General features: G+C 51.0%; 1 protein-coding gene across 1 annotated transcript in view; it reads left to right on the top strand.

Annotated features, from left to right (window-relative positions):
* Positions 1–15,768, top strand: part of DSCAML1 (DS cell adhesion molecule like 1) — a 363,699-nt gene that overhangs the window by 9,242 nt on the left and 338,689 nt on the right. Inside the window, exons 2-3 of the mRNA XM_052652772.1 lie at positions 8,105–8,422; positions 12,912–13,058. Of these exons, the coding sequence (XP_052508732.1) occupies positions 8,105–8,422; positions 12,912–13,058 (465 nt within the window). The remainder of the gene's footprint in view (positions 1–8,104; positions 8,423–12,911; positions 13,059–15,768) is intronic.

The raw sequence follows: 15,768 nt of genomic DNA, 5'->3' as shown, positions 1-15,768 counted from the left end.
CTCCATTAGAGGGTGCTTGTAGCGATTAAATGCACCATAATGCAAGGAAGGGGCTTCTCACAGCACCTGGCACACAATAAATGCTAAAAAAAAAAAAAAAAAAGCAACGGTGACCATGATGATGGTGAGTATAGAGATGAAGCAGGTATGCCAGGTTTGGGGACAGAGGGTATGGGACTTGGTCCCAGCTGCACCATCCTGTCCCAGAAAAGTATCAATGCTCGGATGCTGTCTGGGGAGACTGGCCCTTCTCCGCCTCAGGGGCTAAACTCAGGTTGTCTCCAAGGTGTGAATACAGCATGGGGGGCTTTCCGACGGTGGGCTGGACCTTGTCTCTCTGGTCCTTGCCTGAGTTTTGGATAGACATGGTGGTTAAGCTGAGGCCCCATTGGTTGGTCCTCTCTGAGATCTGTTTTTCCAACTATGGAACAAGAACAGAGTGAAGTCAAATGATACATCTCTTTTATGAAAACCTTTGTGTGGAGCTGCAGCGGAGTAATCAACCTTGCAAATTAATCCAAGAAACCTCAAGGGGCCACATCTGCATTAAAACAACAGCTCTGTGTGAGGCCGGAGTAGCTGCGGTAGATGTGGGTATGGCAGTGGCCTGTCTGTCGATCACACCGTTATTATTTATTAACTTGATCGCCAAATTAAGGAAATTAATGCAGGGCTAAGATACTGTCAACCAAGCCCAGGAGAACGGCCTGTTGTTGGGAGAGTGGGTAGAAATCCAGTATGGCAGATCTATGGAGCATTATTGTGAGTGTAGACAGAGGACCACCTGCCTCAGAAATGGAGTTCCCTGGCCCTTTAACAGACGTGGTGGATCTGGTATCTAAGGATGCGCATGGTAACAAGCTCTCCAGGTGGTTCTGACACATAATAATGTTGGAGATACTGTCTGAAGTTGTCACCGTCATCATCATTGTTGGTGAGAGGTAAGTATTTGCTGAGGGATATTTATTCCACAAATACTTCCTGTCTGCTCACTCTCATGATAATACTTACAACAGCAATGAACACTTAGGTGGTTACCTATACCACTTACATATTAACTCATCTAATTCTAACAACCCCTGAAGTAGATATGGTCACCCCCATTTAATAGATGAGAAAACCAAGGTGCAGAGAGAGGTGAGGTCATCTTGCCTGAGGTTACATTGCTTGTCAGGGGGGAGAGCAAAGGGCATCAGAGTCTGGGTGTTTAACCTCTGTGCTACGCGCCTGGTGCTGTGCTCAGCCCAGGGGACGGAGTGGTGACCGAGACAGCTCACAGTCCTGCAGGGAAGCCCTGCCCACTCCTCCTCTCCCTGCTCCTGTCCAGCCCCACTGCTTGTGCCCAGGTCTGCATACCCCTTGGGGGTTCTTGTCCATCTCTGGGTGTAGGGGGTGGCAGGTGGTAGGGGCCCCAGCATCGGCAGATGCTCCTGAATATGCAGTGAGAGAGATGGGTAAATATTGTAAAGGAAGAGAAAAAAACTAATGACTCACTTCTCCCGGTGGAGGCGGTGAGGCGTTAATATGTCAGTCCCCTCAGGTTGTCATTTATGATGATTGGAGATGATGACATGGGGACCATTCAGTGTGCACCTGGGAGGAAGCCTCAGCTGGCCAGACACCTCCATCCCAAGTCAGGCAGGTGGGGTGGGGGCCCCTGGGTGTCGACTGCACGCGTGTCGAGTTTCCTTCGCCAAACTAATCCCAGTGGCCAGACAGCACAGGGCAGGCGGACGAGTTGATACGACGGATATTTAGGTTTCAGGGGTGACCCTGGGGCAGCCCAAATGCCTGGGGGTGATTTCTGGTTTAAAAATATTGCCGTGCTATTTCTACACTTCTAATCTCCCAGCCATTTGGAGCCTGTTTTATGAAATGCGGCATCGGGGTGGTGCTCAACGTTAACCGGCGGAGAAGATTAAATGGGTTTAAGTCTGGGCGTCTGTCACATCACAACCAAGCCCATAACTTCCATTTTCTATTAAAAATCCATTTCCCCCTTTGACCAGAAGAAGCTTTGCTGTTGATCTGATCTCTCTCTCTTTATTTATGAAGTGTTTCCCCCTCCTCTCATTCTCTCTGTAAATCTGCCTGGTTCTGTCGGCAGAGGAAAGAAAGAGCTGGGGGAGATGGCTGAGATTTAAGGGGAAAGTCGGAGTTTCCTGTCCAAGGATTTGCTTTCCAAATTAGGACCAGCTTCCAGAGGAGAAATGAAAGAGAGAATTCTCAAAAGGCCTCAAACTTTGAACTCTTCAGCGTCATGTTGGAAAAAATCTCAGGCTTGGGAGCCAGGCAGACCTTGACTGAGGGTTGGCTTGGTGGCCTCCTGGCTCTACCGTCTTTTTCCTCACTTGCAGGATGAGACTTGGGTTTCCCAGGTGGCTCAGTGGTAAAGAACCCACCTGCCAATGCAGGAGATGGGAATTCGATCCCTGGGTCAGGAGGAGCCCCTGGAGGAGGAAATGGCAGCCTGCTCCAGGATTCTTGCCTGGGAAATCCCATGGACAGAGGAGCATGGTGGGCTCCAGTCTGGGGGGCTGCAAAGAGTTGGGCACGACTAAGTGACAGTGTGTACGTGAGATGAGATCCACAGGGCCCACCTTGGACCTCTGCGTGGGCATTCCGTGAGAAAATGCCCCTGAAGCACACAGTAGGCACTCAATCAGTGTTAGTCTCCTTTCTTTTGAGAACTCTGTACCATCAGCCAGAGGGAGCCTTCAGGGGAGTAGTGTACAGCCAAAATGAAATTAGAGAAAGGGCTGTGAGCCCTTCTCCAGACTCTGCCCTGGGTAGAGGGTTAACCCTTTCCTGCTTCTGTCTCCTGTGCAGGCTCTTGAATGGTGGTGGTGGTGGGGAGGGGGCGGGAACGTTCTCTGGAGTTTAATGCTTTTCACCGCACCTAGGGTCCTGTTGAGCACATGGCTGGTGCTGGGTAAAGACCTGCTGAAGGAGTGTCTCCTGGCCCCGAGTCAGGAAGGACCTGGGAGAGGAGATTGTTGGAGGGCGCAGGAGTTGCCCGCAAATGCAGAGCTGCAGAGAGGAGCTGGGCCCCGGCCACCCTTTGCTGTATCTTTCATCTCCCTGGTCTTCTCGGAGAATCTCTGGGACTCGAAGCTAATAACAATCCCATCCCTCCTGGTCCTGCATCCTCATTATGTGGAACCATTACTTTCACATTCTGTCTCACCTGGAGGACAGGTAAGATGGTGCAGTCCCCCCCCCCGCCCCCTTTTGTGAATGAGGACATTGGAGGCTCAGAAAGGCTAAGTGGTTTACCTGAGGTCACACAGCACTTCAGGAATGAGCCCCAGGAGTGAAGACTTGTCCCAGGTCTCTGACTATTGTCCCACACTTCTGTGCTCCCCAGAGCGGGCTGGAGCTCTGTCACTGCTCTGAAGATTCAAACAGGAGCCTGAGAAGGAGGGAAAACCACCACCATCAAATCCTCTCCAGACTGTGAGGTGGGGTCAAGGCCCCCAGGCCCTCGCTACTCCCCTTCCCATGGCTGGTGCCTGAGTGTGCTCATTGCTGCTCACTGTGCCCACCACCATCTGGGCACGTGGTGGAGACTTGAGGGAGTTGGTGCCTCAGTTTCCCCTTTATAGATTTGCTTACTCCTTTCTCTTGGCAGATGGGGTGAGGCTGAATTAATGTTTATTTAAAGGCTTCTGCATTCCGGGCTGACAGGTGCCTTGTGATGGTAAAATATGAACCCGACGTAAGTGCAAAATGCTATTGTTTTACACCTGAGGGTGATGCTTCATAATGGCAATGCACTGTCAGAGCCGTAAGCAGAAATGAATGGTTTGTCTAATCCTCCCCAGCTCCCCCAGACTCGGAAGACAGCGGCTCATATCCCAGGGTAGGAGAAATATGAGGCTACTCACCTTCTGCTATCAATCTGATGTTTCTTCAGCCCTGACAGGTGGCTGGACAATCCCAGTCCATTCATCAATTACATCCACCCATTTGTAGTTCCTGAGAACCTCACGTCCTTGGCTCTGGCAGGATCCAAGGCCCAGAGGGCAGGAAGGCTGTTGCTATTGTGGCTGGTGGTCCTTCCAGAAGCCTGGAGCCAAGGGAAGCCTGGGCCAGGGGTTGTCTCTGCAGGCAGGGATGAGGAGATTTGGAATATGTATTTAGGGTAGGTTTGGGAGGGAAGAAAGGATGGGGAGTGATACCCAACCTGGAAAACCAGATTCTGTGGCTTGATTCCTCTTGTCTTCAGCATGTTTCATACAATAGAGCAGTTTCATTCTCAGGATCTGAAGTCAGGCAAAGTTGGGTCTCAGCCCACCTCCAACACTTACACTCTGGGTTACATTGTGTGAGTTAGTTAACTTCTTGGAGCCTTAATTTCCTTATCTGTGCAGTGGGAATATTTCCCAGGTGGCACCTGGTAAAGAATCCACCTGCCAATGCAGGTTTGACCCCTGGGTGGGGAGGATCCCCTGGAGAAGAGGATGGCAACCCCCTCCAGTATTCTTGCCTGGGAAATCCCATGGACAGAGGAGCCTGGCAGACTACAGTCCATGTGGTCACAAAGAGTCAGACACGACTTAGCAACCAGACAACAACCATGGGAATTGTAACCTCACCTGGAGAGTCATGAGGTTAAGTGAGAGGACACCTTTAACAGGTCTAGCACCCAGCCTGGCCTGCGGGTAGTGAGATCCGTGGCTGCTAGTGGTACTGCATTTGGTCTTATCACTGAGGCTGCGTCACATAGATCCTTAAGTATTTTCTTACCCGGCCCCTTAAATCAGACAGTTCCTGAGTTCCTCTCTGTCAGAGATCTTTCTCAGCTTCCCAAGTCCATTTGTCAGGCATAATGTAGAGTCTTTCTGTTTCTTGATGGATTTTGGCTTCCAAAACCCATAAAGCTGCCATGGTGAGTGTGTCTGATTAACTAGGTCGTCTCAGGAAGTACCCAGAACCCCAGAGTGATGCTCCTGTTCCCACAGGCTGAGCGTTGTCTGAAGTGTTGAGTCTGACAGGGGCCCCTCTCCCAGGATGCGTGTGTGCACACAGGTGTGCAGATGTATAAATCTTGGTGGTGGTCAGCTGAATAGGGAAGTTGGTGGCCAGGTGGTTTTTTTTTTTTTTTCCCGGAATGGTATAAGCCCCCTCTTTATTGTTGCACTGGTTACCATCATCTGAGGGTTAAGAAATCAGAATCTGGACTCAGATTGCTTCATCTGCATCCTGAGCCCTTGGTTACCAGTCGTGCGATCTTGGGAAAGTCGCTTTAATCTCTCAGTGCCTTAGTTTCCTCATCTGTGAACTGGAATAATAACAGTATCTCCCTCATAGAGTTGTTGGGAGGATGAAAAGAGGTCATACAAGTAAAGGGCTTACAACAGGGCCTGGCAGGAAGAAGGTGCTTAATGAATAATTGTTGATCGAATGTCAGTAAAGAAACCTTTGGAAGGTGAGCAGGCTTCTGGGAATCTGGGGAGAGTGGATCAGAGAAGAAACCTCCTAAGCCATAGCCTGCTTCCTTGCTAATGGTATAATTTCATGGCCTTGGAGAACACCCAAGCCCCTGTGAATTGGGGGACAGGCTTCTGAGGGTCCCTTTCCTCTTCCACAGAGCAGACTTGCTCAGTGGAGGCGGTGAGCAGTGGGTGGGAAAGCTGTGCTGCCCAATTCCCCCCTCATCCCGTTGCTCCCCGGTAGCCAATAAGGGTGCAGTGCTGGGTGGGGACAGCAAATGCATTTGCTGCTAAGAGGATGCCCCGACACCACAGCAAGGAGCCCAGGGATGTGTTTTCCAGCTCTGCTGCTAATGGCTTCATCACGGCTTTTTATGCGCTGATGTGAATTGCTCTGACCAATGAGCCTTAATGGCCTTCCTCAACTAGCTGCCCGGTTTGTTCTCCCTGGAGGCTCGGCTCAGAGTTAAGCCGAGAATATTAATATGGTCTGGATGCAGGCCCTCCCCCTCCTGATAAAGTTGTGGAAATTGAGGTCAAGTTGGGTCCCCTGCAACGTTCTTTAAACAAGCAGTGGAATCGTTTGGTTGCTCCTTGATCTTCCTGGTAGAGAAGGAGTGGCTTACAGCTGGAGACCTGGGACTGGGCCCCTCTTCCTCTGGGTTTGCCTCCACCTGCTGAGAGGTGGCCTTTCCTAAGGAGGCAGGCTGCTTGGTAGGGAGGGAAGGTCCTGATTCCATCAGGCAGGGCTGTTACCCACAACGGCAGGCGAGACCGAGGTCCTGTGCTGGGCTGAGTGTTACAGACAGCTGTCCTCCTTGTCAGGCGGCCTTGATGTTGTCAAGTAGCTGCTGTCGTGAGCATGTTCACCTGTGTGATCGAGTGTTGCAGCGGCGATGTGTCAGAGACTCATGGGGTCTTTGCAGTCTCATGGATCCTCCCTCCATTTTATGAGTGAAGGAATGGATGACCAGAGAGGGGAAGTGTATTCCATAGTCGGTCAGTGTCAGGGATGGTTTTAGAACCTGCGGGAGGTGGTGATATCTCTTATTCCTAAGCTTGGATTGATCTCCTCATGGTGCAACCACTCATCCCATCCCTTGGGACAACACATTTTCCAAATTGAGCTCTGGAGGGGAAAGACAGCTCCCAGGGTCTTCTGCAGTCTTCTCTCATCCGGGCAGCATCCCACGTTGTGAGCCCTTCCTCTTAGAATATGGTCTCAGACCTTTTACCTTGTGGCTCTGGTGTGTTAGAAAGTGTGCTAAGATCCTATGTAGAGCACTGGGTTCAGATTCCAATTCTATAGCTTATTAGCTCTGTCATCTCAGGCAAATCACGTAACTGTGCTTAGCCTCCAAAAGGGAATGATAAAAAAGAGGCCATATGTTCTGCCAAAAGTTTTACTTTATTTTAGGTTTGAAGGATTTGTTAACAAAGGAAACCACTCATTACATACAAATACATGACTTCAATATTTAATAGAGAATTATTTAACTTACTTTCAATGTACAGTCATTAAAAGAAAAGAGAAAGAGAAACAACAGAGGACAGCACATACAGGTTTCCCTGGTGGCTCAGTGTTAAAGAACCCACCTGCAATGCAGGAGACAGGGGTTCCTTCCCTGGGTCAGGGAGACTCCCCCGGAGAAGGAAATGGCCACCCACTCTAGTATTCTTGCCCGGGAAATCCCATGGACAGAGGAGCCTGGGGGGCTGTAGTCCATGAGGTCGCAAAGAGTCAACATGATTTAGCAGCTAAACAGCAATAACAACAGCAGCCCTACACCACCAAATTGGGCCCACCAACATTCAGGCTTAAAACAGCATGCTGGGAAGTCCCAAGTAACAGCAATCTGGAGTCCCGATGAGGAAAAGGTCCTGGGCAACGCGTCCACTCCACAGGTGAGACTACAAATTGCAGTTTGGGGGGTTCCTGCTTATAATCCTGGGCCACAAACTGATGTCATCATCAGTTTGCACAAAAATGCAGCTCTGGCTCTCCGTTAACCTTTTTTACAACACTGTTTGTTTCACATTGTGAGTCATAAGATTTTGTTAGACCCCAAGGGGTTGGCCTGCCCTCCAAGTGCTCAAGAATTCCAAGACCCACACCCTTTCTTACCTAAAATGTTGCCTGACTAGTTGTGTTTCCAGGCAGGCACAGAACCCAGGCAGTGTCCAGGCAGGTCAGAGGCCTGCTCTCCGGCTTCTGAAGCCTGAACAAGACTTCCTCCATTTTAATTTCTGTAACACCATGCCAGCGCCTCTCAGGATTATAAAGATGGACTGGGGGACTGGGTGTGAACATCTTTGCATCTAATAGGTGCTCAATAAACATCCCTTATCTAAGCAATGTCAGCGTCTCTCATACTGTGGATGCCTGGGAGTGGACCATGGCTTTGGACTTGGCTTGGTGTGGAGAATGAGCCGTTTCAACATTTTGCCGTCCCTGTGCTAGGCTGGAAGCATCTGCAGGGTGGAAACTGTCTCTTTCTCATCCTTGCCAATGCCTGGTGTATAGTCAGTGCTCAGCAGTACTTACTGAATGGCTGGTGCTCCAACGTCTTATGAATGAGCGCCGGCCTTTGCAGGCTTTGTGGACCCTGAGGGTATCCTTAGCTTCACTAACTGGCCTCTCTGCGCTCCTCCTCTCTCCCCTCCCGCAGCCCGCCCTGAAGATGTCGGCACCAGCCTCTACTTTGTAAATGACTCCTTGCAGCAGGTGACCTTCTCCAGCTCCGTGGGGGTGGTGGTGCCCTGCCCAGCCGCGGGCTCCCCCAGCGCGGCCCTTCGATGGTACCTGGCCACGGGGGACGACATCTACGACGTGCCGCACATCCGGCACGTCCACGCCAACGGGACGCTGCAGCTCTACCCCTTCTCCCCCTCCGCCTTCAATAGCTTTATCCACGACAATGACTACTTCTGCACCGCGGAGAACGCTGCCGGCAAGATCCGGAGCCCCAACATCCGCGTCAAAGCAGGTAAAGGACCAGACACGGGCTCCCCTACGTGGCAGGAATGGGGAGCAGGCAGCATCCATTCTGAGGAAGAGTATAACAGGGAAGAAGGCAGCCCTTCAAGGAAGGTTGTGTTGTTTAGCTCTGCCACTTCTTGTGTTCTGAAGGCTTCCTAGGTGGCTCAGGGATAAAGAATCTGCTTGCAGTGCAGGAGCCACAGGAGCCTCAGGTTTGATCCCTGGGTCTGGAATATCCCCTGGAGGAGGAAATGACAACCCACTCCAGTTATTCTTGCCTGGAGAATCCCATGGACACAGGAGTCTGGCGGGCTACAGACCATGGTGTTGCAAACAGTCAGACATGACTGAGCGACTGAGCACTGTGTGTCCTTAGGCAGAGAACACACCTTTCTGAGCCTCAGCTTCCTCACCTGCAAAGCTGATGTAAGCATCTACCCATTCATCACTATGTGTGTTGGTTCAATGAGAGAACGCCAGTTTAAATTAAGTAATGTGTTCATTTTAGTACTCGATTCATGAAAAACATTCAGCAACTTAAAAAAAAAACCTTTATTGAAATAGAATATATAAAAAGAAATGTGCCTAAGTATATAGATTGATGAATTTTCACCAAGTTTAATATCCAGATGAAGGTATCAGCATTTCAGAAGCCTGTTCGTGCCTTTTTTCAGTCACTCCACCCTTTGGGGAAACCACGGTCCTGACTTCTAACAAGATAGATGCTTGCTGTTGCTGCACTTTTTCTAACTGGAGTCCTATAGCACATGTTCTCTTGAGTCTTTTGCTCACTGTTGTTTGTAGGGCTTAGCCCTGCTGCTGCTGTTGCTGCTAAGTCGCTTCAGTCATGTCCGACTCTTTGCGACCCCATAGGTGGCAGCCCACCAGGCTCCCCCATCCCTGGGATTCTCCAGGCAAGAACACTGGAATGGGTTGCCATTTCCTTCTCCAATGCATGAAAGTGAAAAGTGAAAGTGAGGTCGCCCAGTCCTGTCCGACTCCCAGCGACCCCATGGACTGTAGCCCACCAGGCTCTTCCATCCATGGGATTTTCCAGGCAAGAGTACAGGGTTTAGCCCCACTGCTGTGCAGAGTTATCGGTTGTTCATTCTCATTGCCGTGGAGTCTCGTCTGACCATCCTGCACTTGACCTATCCATTCCACTGCTGATGGACATCTGACTATAAGGTGTCTCGTGAGAACAGACATTTAGGTAAAATCCATGATGGAAAACTCTTAGCAGTGAAGGATTTTGGCCTTGGGAAGAGTTGACGGAGGCAAGGAAGTGAGGGCTTTTCAACTGGTCTCTTTATAGAAACTAGAAAGTCTCATTTCTCTGTTAGGTCTGGAGACAAGACAGTGGCTTAGATTAGCCAGTCTTTACTAGGATGTCATGATACGCTGGTGTGTTCTAATCCATTGTGCAGTGTGCCAGAAATAGTAATAAAACACTGAGGTTTCGTGAATGATTCTTAGGCATTTTGGGTGGGAGAGGACAGGTAGTGTTCTAGCTAGCCCATTACGATGGCACCCAGCTTTGGGTGCACCGTCTTTCCTGGTGATTGTTTTGGGCAGAGGAGAGAGGTTTTCAGGGAAGTCTCCTGGATCTGCCTGCCTAGTGATGGATCCTGCTCTGACTTCCTGGCCTAGCAAAGAGTCAGCCCCTCAAGAAAAGTTGTTTTGTTCTTGGGACTCTTAGCAACTTACCTTAGGTGCAAAACACACCTTTCTGAGCCTCAGCTTTGCCTCTGCAAAGCTAATTGCCAGCACCTACCCCATTCATAGGGCTTCCCTGCTGGCTCAGAGGTTAAAAGCGTCTGCCCGCAATGCGGGAGACCCAGGTTCGATCCCTGGGTCCGATCCCTGGGTCGGGCTGCAGAGCTAATTGCCAGCACCTACCCCATTCATAGGGCTTCCCTGCTGGCTCAGAGCTTAAAAGCGTCTGCCCGCAATGCGGGAGACCCGGGTTCGATCCCTGGGTCCGATCCCTGGGTCGGGAAGATCCCCTGGAGAAGGAAATGGCAACCCACTCCAGTATTCTTGCCTGGAGAATTCCATGGACAGAAGAGCCTGGCGGGCTACAGTCTATGGGGTCGCAAAGAGTCGGACACGACTGAGCGAATTCACTTCACCCCATTCATCACTGTGTGATGGTCCAGTGAGATAATGCTCAGTTGCATTGAGATCCTTCTGCCTTACAGCAGCCTCTCACACGTACGAAGTTCCAAGTAGTAGGAAATGGGTGTATATAGGGGGTGAGCTGGGTTGACAGTTTTTAATTAAAGAGCTGATCTTTACCCCCATTGGTCTTTCCAAGTGGCTCAGTGGTAAAGAATCCGCCTGCCAATGCAGGAGATGTAAGAGATGTAGGTTTGATCCTTGGATTGGGAAGATGATCCCCTGGAGGAGGAAATGGCAGCCCGCACCAGTATTCTTGCCTGGAAAATTCCATGGACAGAGGAGCCTGCTGGGCTACAGTCCATGAGGCCACAAAGAGTCAGATACAACCATGTAACTGAGCACGGACTTCATCCTGCTGGTTTGTTTAGAGGAAGAGTCTGAGCTCTCAGCACCCCAGGGCCATGCTTAGCTATCTCCTCTGGGGCTCCACGTGGACCCTCTCTTTGGGGCCAGTACTCTTCCCCTAAGAGGGCCCAGGTGCTGGACTGGGAGCCCCGAGGCCATGGTTTGGAGGCCTGTTCTGGCCTCCACAGCCTGGAGGATTGAGCTAACAGCAAGCGATGCCCTATTTCCTGTTTACCTGAATGTTACTGGGTTAGATGTCAGTTTTCACAATAATCCTGTCTGGTGTTTCTTACAGTGAGGTGTCTAAGACAAAGGTTAAGCCACTTGCCCAAGGTCATCTCACCAGTTGATCCCAGAGGTGTAGCTGTAATGACAAGCAGCACTGCTTTAGTATTTCCCATGTGCCAGGCCTGCTCCATGCCGCTGGTATTGTTTCCTTTTATGAATGAGGAAACTGAGGCTTCAGAATGATCGTTAGCTCTTGTCCAGGGTTACAGCGCTGCTCAGAGGTGGCGGCAGGGGTGGCTTGTTTGATGCTGCTAGCTATGGGCCTCTGCTGGCCCTGGGGGACTGCCCCAGCCCTTCCCCCTCCTCTCTGCTCCCTCTCTTTAGTCTCTCTGTGCTCTCCTCGCATCCACAGGCAGTGCCACGTCCAGCGCACAGAAGGGCGGGGGGACCATAGCCCCACAGAGCTGGGGGTGCCTCCCTCCACGCCGCTCTCCTCCATCTCAACTGTGCGTCTTCCCGTCACAGCCACGGGGAGGGAAAGAAAAAAGGCCAGGAGAGGACTGGACGGGGCTGGCCTGATGGGAAACGCAGCCAATTAAAAAGCTCTTGATGAAGCCACAGGGGCTGCAGGTGCACAGCCGGAGGGGTTGCTGGGCCCTGAGCATCACCCTGGCAACCATGGCAGGGAGAGCAGGAGGGCACGCTGCCCAGGTGCCTGCTGAGGGACAAGGTCGGGAGGCAGTGGGGCTCTGGCTGCACCAGCTCTGCTTGGCAGAGGAGACATGGAAGGATGGAGAAGGGCCCTGGGGAGAGGCCAAGCAGGGGAGGATCAGAGAGAGACAGAGGCGGGCCCCTCAGCTCTACCCCAAGGCTGGTCCAGCCCACCCAGGGGCCCAGACAGGCAGAGCACCTGCAGGTGACAGTGCCCTAGAAACCAGCCCTGGGACCGAGGCAGGAGGCCTCCACTGCACACGGTGAAGCAGGGGTCATCTGAAGGCAGGACCAGGATTGGAGGTCAGGCTGTAGGTGGTGTCAGGTCAGGAGAGAGAGCAGCAAGGTGCTTCTTTTGGGAGAATCTTGGAGATTGCCCATGTCACTGGCGTTGCGCATTTTCAGAGATCTTCACTGTTTCAAATATTCTCTCTCATTGTTCTTATAAACCCCTGAGCCCTACAGAAAGTTGTGCATGTTAACTATGTTTTCCCAGGCTGCCTTTCACTTTGAAGTGGTGTACAGAAACATCTATTGTTAGATCATGTCTCACGGTTCTTGTTTTGGCATGTGATGGTCACCGGGCCCCAAACCATTACCACCCTGGGTCCGGGAATAACGTAGAAAGTTGAGTATGGTTTCCTTAGAGGTGTTCTGGTACTTTTCCTCATAAAGCACACATCCCCTTATTGAAATGATCCTATTGCAGGGTGGAGGTGGCTGCCCTCCAGGCCTGTACAACCTAATGCACTTTGTTAAAACTTACCAAAACTGGAAAGGCTAGAAGGTGGAGTTACGGTCTTGTAGAGGGAGGCTGGGTGTTTCTGAGGGAGAGTGGGGAGTGGAGGAGGTTGCTGGACAAGGCAGGAATGAGTTCCCTGGCAGGAACTTTTGGGTGGTCCAGGTGGGATGTGGGAGAAGTGATGGTGGGTGAGGCCTGGGGTGCTGAGAATTGGCTTTCTCAGGTCCCCCACCCCATCCCAGCCCAGCCTGTGACACCCTCTTCTTTCCGCCCTGCAATCTGTCTGCAGTTTTCAGGGAACCCTACACCGTCCGGGTGGAGGATCAAAGGTCGATGCGTGGTAGCGTGGCCGTCTTCAAGTGCCTCATCCCCTCTTCAGTGCAGGAATACGTTAGCGTTGTGTCCTGGGAGAAAGACACAGTCGCCATTGTCCCAGGTAAGAAAGGACCGGGGTGCTGCACAGGCAAGGGCGCGGGGGTGGGGTGCAAAATCAGAGGAGCCGAGTTGGTGGTTGAGCTCACCCAGCTCTTGAAGTTGGTTCTGGTGAGCAGTTTTTGTTGTTCTGGTGATGCTTTGGCAAAAAAGTGTCTTCAGTCTTGGCTTGATGCGTCTCCGTGTGAGCTATTGAAAACCCATGTGCCAGTGGCCTTTGTGCGCGAAGGTCTCATAAGACACAGGCTGGTCCTGCTCCCCTGAAAGAGTGGGCTCATCTTCTTTCCTGACCACACTGATGGGTCTGTGATGGCCCATGGCCTTAGGGATGAAAGGCAAGGCTGAAAGACCTTACCTATGAAAGACGGTGGGGAGAGGCGGGATGAGAGGCTGGTCCATGTTCCCAGGATTCTCAAGGGACCAGACTTGAGTGAGTATGCATGTGGGACTCTTATTTCACGAGCTGCCTAGATGTCCCTTCAGAATCCTAGCTGGCCTCATGCTGTGCCAGGAGTTGGAAAAAGGGGTTAATACCGCGTTGTAGGGTCTCTTTGTTAGAGGCCCTGTGATTGCAGTCCCTTGGTTGCTGGTTCCTTTTCCCTATGCAGAGTTGTCCCTTCCACAGGAAAACAGGTCTGGAAACCCCAAGAGAGGACCTCAGATCCTCAGAATACCTCCAGGCCTCCAGTTACAAAACCGTGGGGTTTTTCCATTGCTCCAACATTTCTCCCTGCATTGCTGTACGTTGCAGAGGCCCTGCCACTTTTTCTTCCTTTCTCCATCAAGGGCCTTGGTTTTCCTTTCTATAAAATAGAGGCTCTTGACCAGATTGCTCGCTGAGTGCCCCATCTCTGGGGTATAGGAAATGGTTCTAGTTGCTTGAGTTCTGCAGGTGAGTTGGAGAAGACAGACTTCTGTTCATGACACCAGTAAAGCTGGGGTTCCTAATCTTGCTACACAGCTGAAGTCCAGGGAAGCTTTTTGAAAAAACACCGGTGCCTGGGCCCCATCCCAGATCAGAAACTCTAGGGGTAGAACCTGGACATGAGCAGTTTTAAACCTCCTCCTCCTAGAGTGGCTCCAAGGTGAAGCTGGAAGACCGGTGCTTCAGCATCTTGACAGCCAAGGTGGTGTGATATTTTTTTGAGACATTAATTTTTGTTTTGCCTTTGGAACTTTTTCCAGTCCCAAGCTGATGGGCAGGCCATTATATCTCCTGGTCTCCGATCTTGTTCAGGAATCAGAAACTACTTGATGATATCTGGTCTTCCTGCCTTTTGTAAAACCATAAGTGAACAGAAAAGATTAGGATGGGTGTTCTGGCTGGGGAGGAGAGCCTCCAAGGGCAGTGAACAAGCAGGAGACAGATGCCAGAGGCAGGGTGGTGCTGCGGGCTGCTCCGTGGGTATGGCTGGAGGAAGTGGCTGGACTTCACAGGGTCCGCTGTGGGTGGCTCCATGGGGCCTGAGACTGAGGATAGGGTTCCTATATTCAAAGGAGGCATAAAGTACACAGCCTTTGACCCAGAGTGTTGATGCAGGCAGGGACAACAGGCTGGTAAGCACCAGAAAGACCCTGGACCTTGGTGCCTCCTGGGGGAAGCCCCAGTAAGGATGGAGATGGAATGTCCTGTCTCTCCAGTAGTCACATGGAAAGATGATCTAAAGAATATAAAGAAATGTGGTATTTTCTCATAGACATGAATTTATAGACGAAGAATTATGTTCATTAAAATAATAATTTTTGAGTGTTTACTATATGCTCAGCACTGGGCTAAGAAACTTTTATATATGACCTCATTTTATCCTCACAAAAAGTCTGTAAGTGTATTTTTTTCCCTTCACTTTTCTGAAGAGGAAACTGAGGCTCCAAGAAGTAAAGAGACTTTGGGTCATACGTCTTATCATGCAGAGGGCAGGGCTGAACCCGGGATAGCCTGTGCCCTGAACCCCACATGGAACTGCCTCCTGGCACCCATACAAATGTATCCAAGAAGAGTTACTCTGAGTACAACAGAGGCTTGTGTGCTGTGAACAAGGGGGATCCTGGCCTCAGGAAGGTGAAAAAGTCAGTGCTGGTATTTGGGAAAGGTTCATAGAACTGAGTGAAGTGTAATGACTAAGAGCTCAGAATCTGGGATCAGACTGCCAGAGCTTGAAACTCAACCCTCTGGGTAATTTTTACCTCCACGGTGGCTCATTTCCCCCAACGACAGTAAAATGGGGTGATGATTGACCCACTTCACAAGGATCAAGTAAGAAACTAGCTCATGTGTCAGATGTTTCAAACACTGCCTGCCACACACCGAGGAAGGGTTGGGACTGTGATGATAATTATAAGGGGACGAGAGCGTTCTCCTCTCTGCCCTGCTGCTTCCTGTTGTGGGGTGTATATTTCTGTGTATCAGGGTCTGTGTGCCCCACCAGACTGCGTTTCCCAAGGGTGGAACCTGGGTTGTTTTCATGCACACACCCCTCTGGCTCCTAACACACCACCTTGCACCACAGGACAAATGTCCCGTGGATATGTGAAGGGATGATTGGGACAGTTCTGAAAGAATGTGGGAACTGCATGCACAGAGGCATTGGGATAGGCTGAGCGTGGGGGGCGTGAGGTAGTTAGATGCTCATCTCAGACAGGAGAGACGAAGGTTAACCTGGTTCCTGTGTGGAGGAGCTGGAGGCAGTGAGCTTCCCCCAGGCTCACTGTTGCTG

The sequence above is a fragment of the Budorcas taxicolor genome, chromosome 15, assembly GCF_023091745.1.
Source record: "Budorcas taxicolor isolate Tak-1 chromosome 15, Takin1.1, whole genome shotgun sequence".
Taxonomy (NCBI): Eukaryota; Metazoa; Chordata; class Mammalia; order Artiodactyla; family Bovidae; genus Budorcas; species Budorcas taxicolor.
Note: the sequence above shows the minus strand (reverse complement) of the source record. Positions and strands in the feature narration are given on the sequence as shown.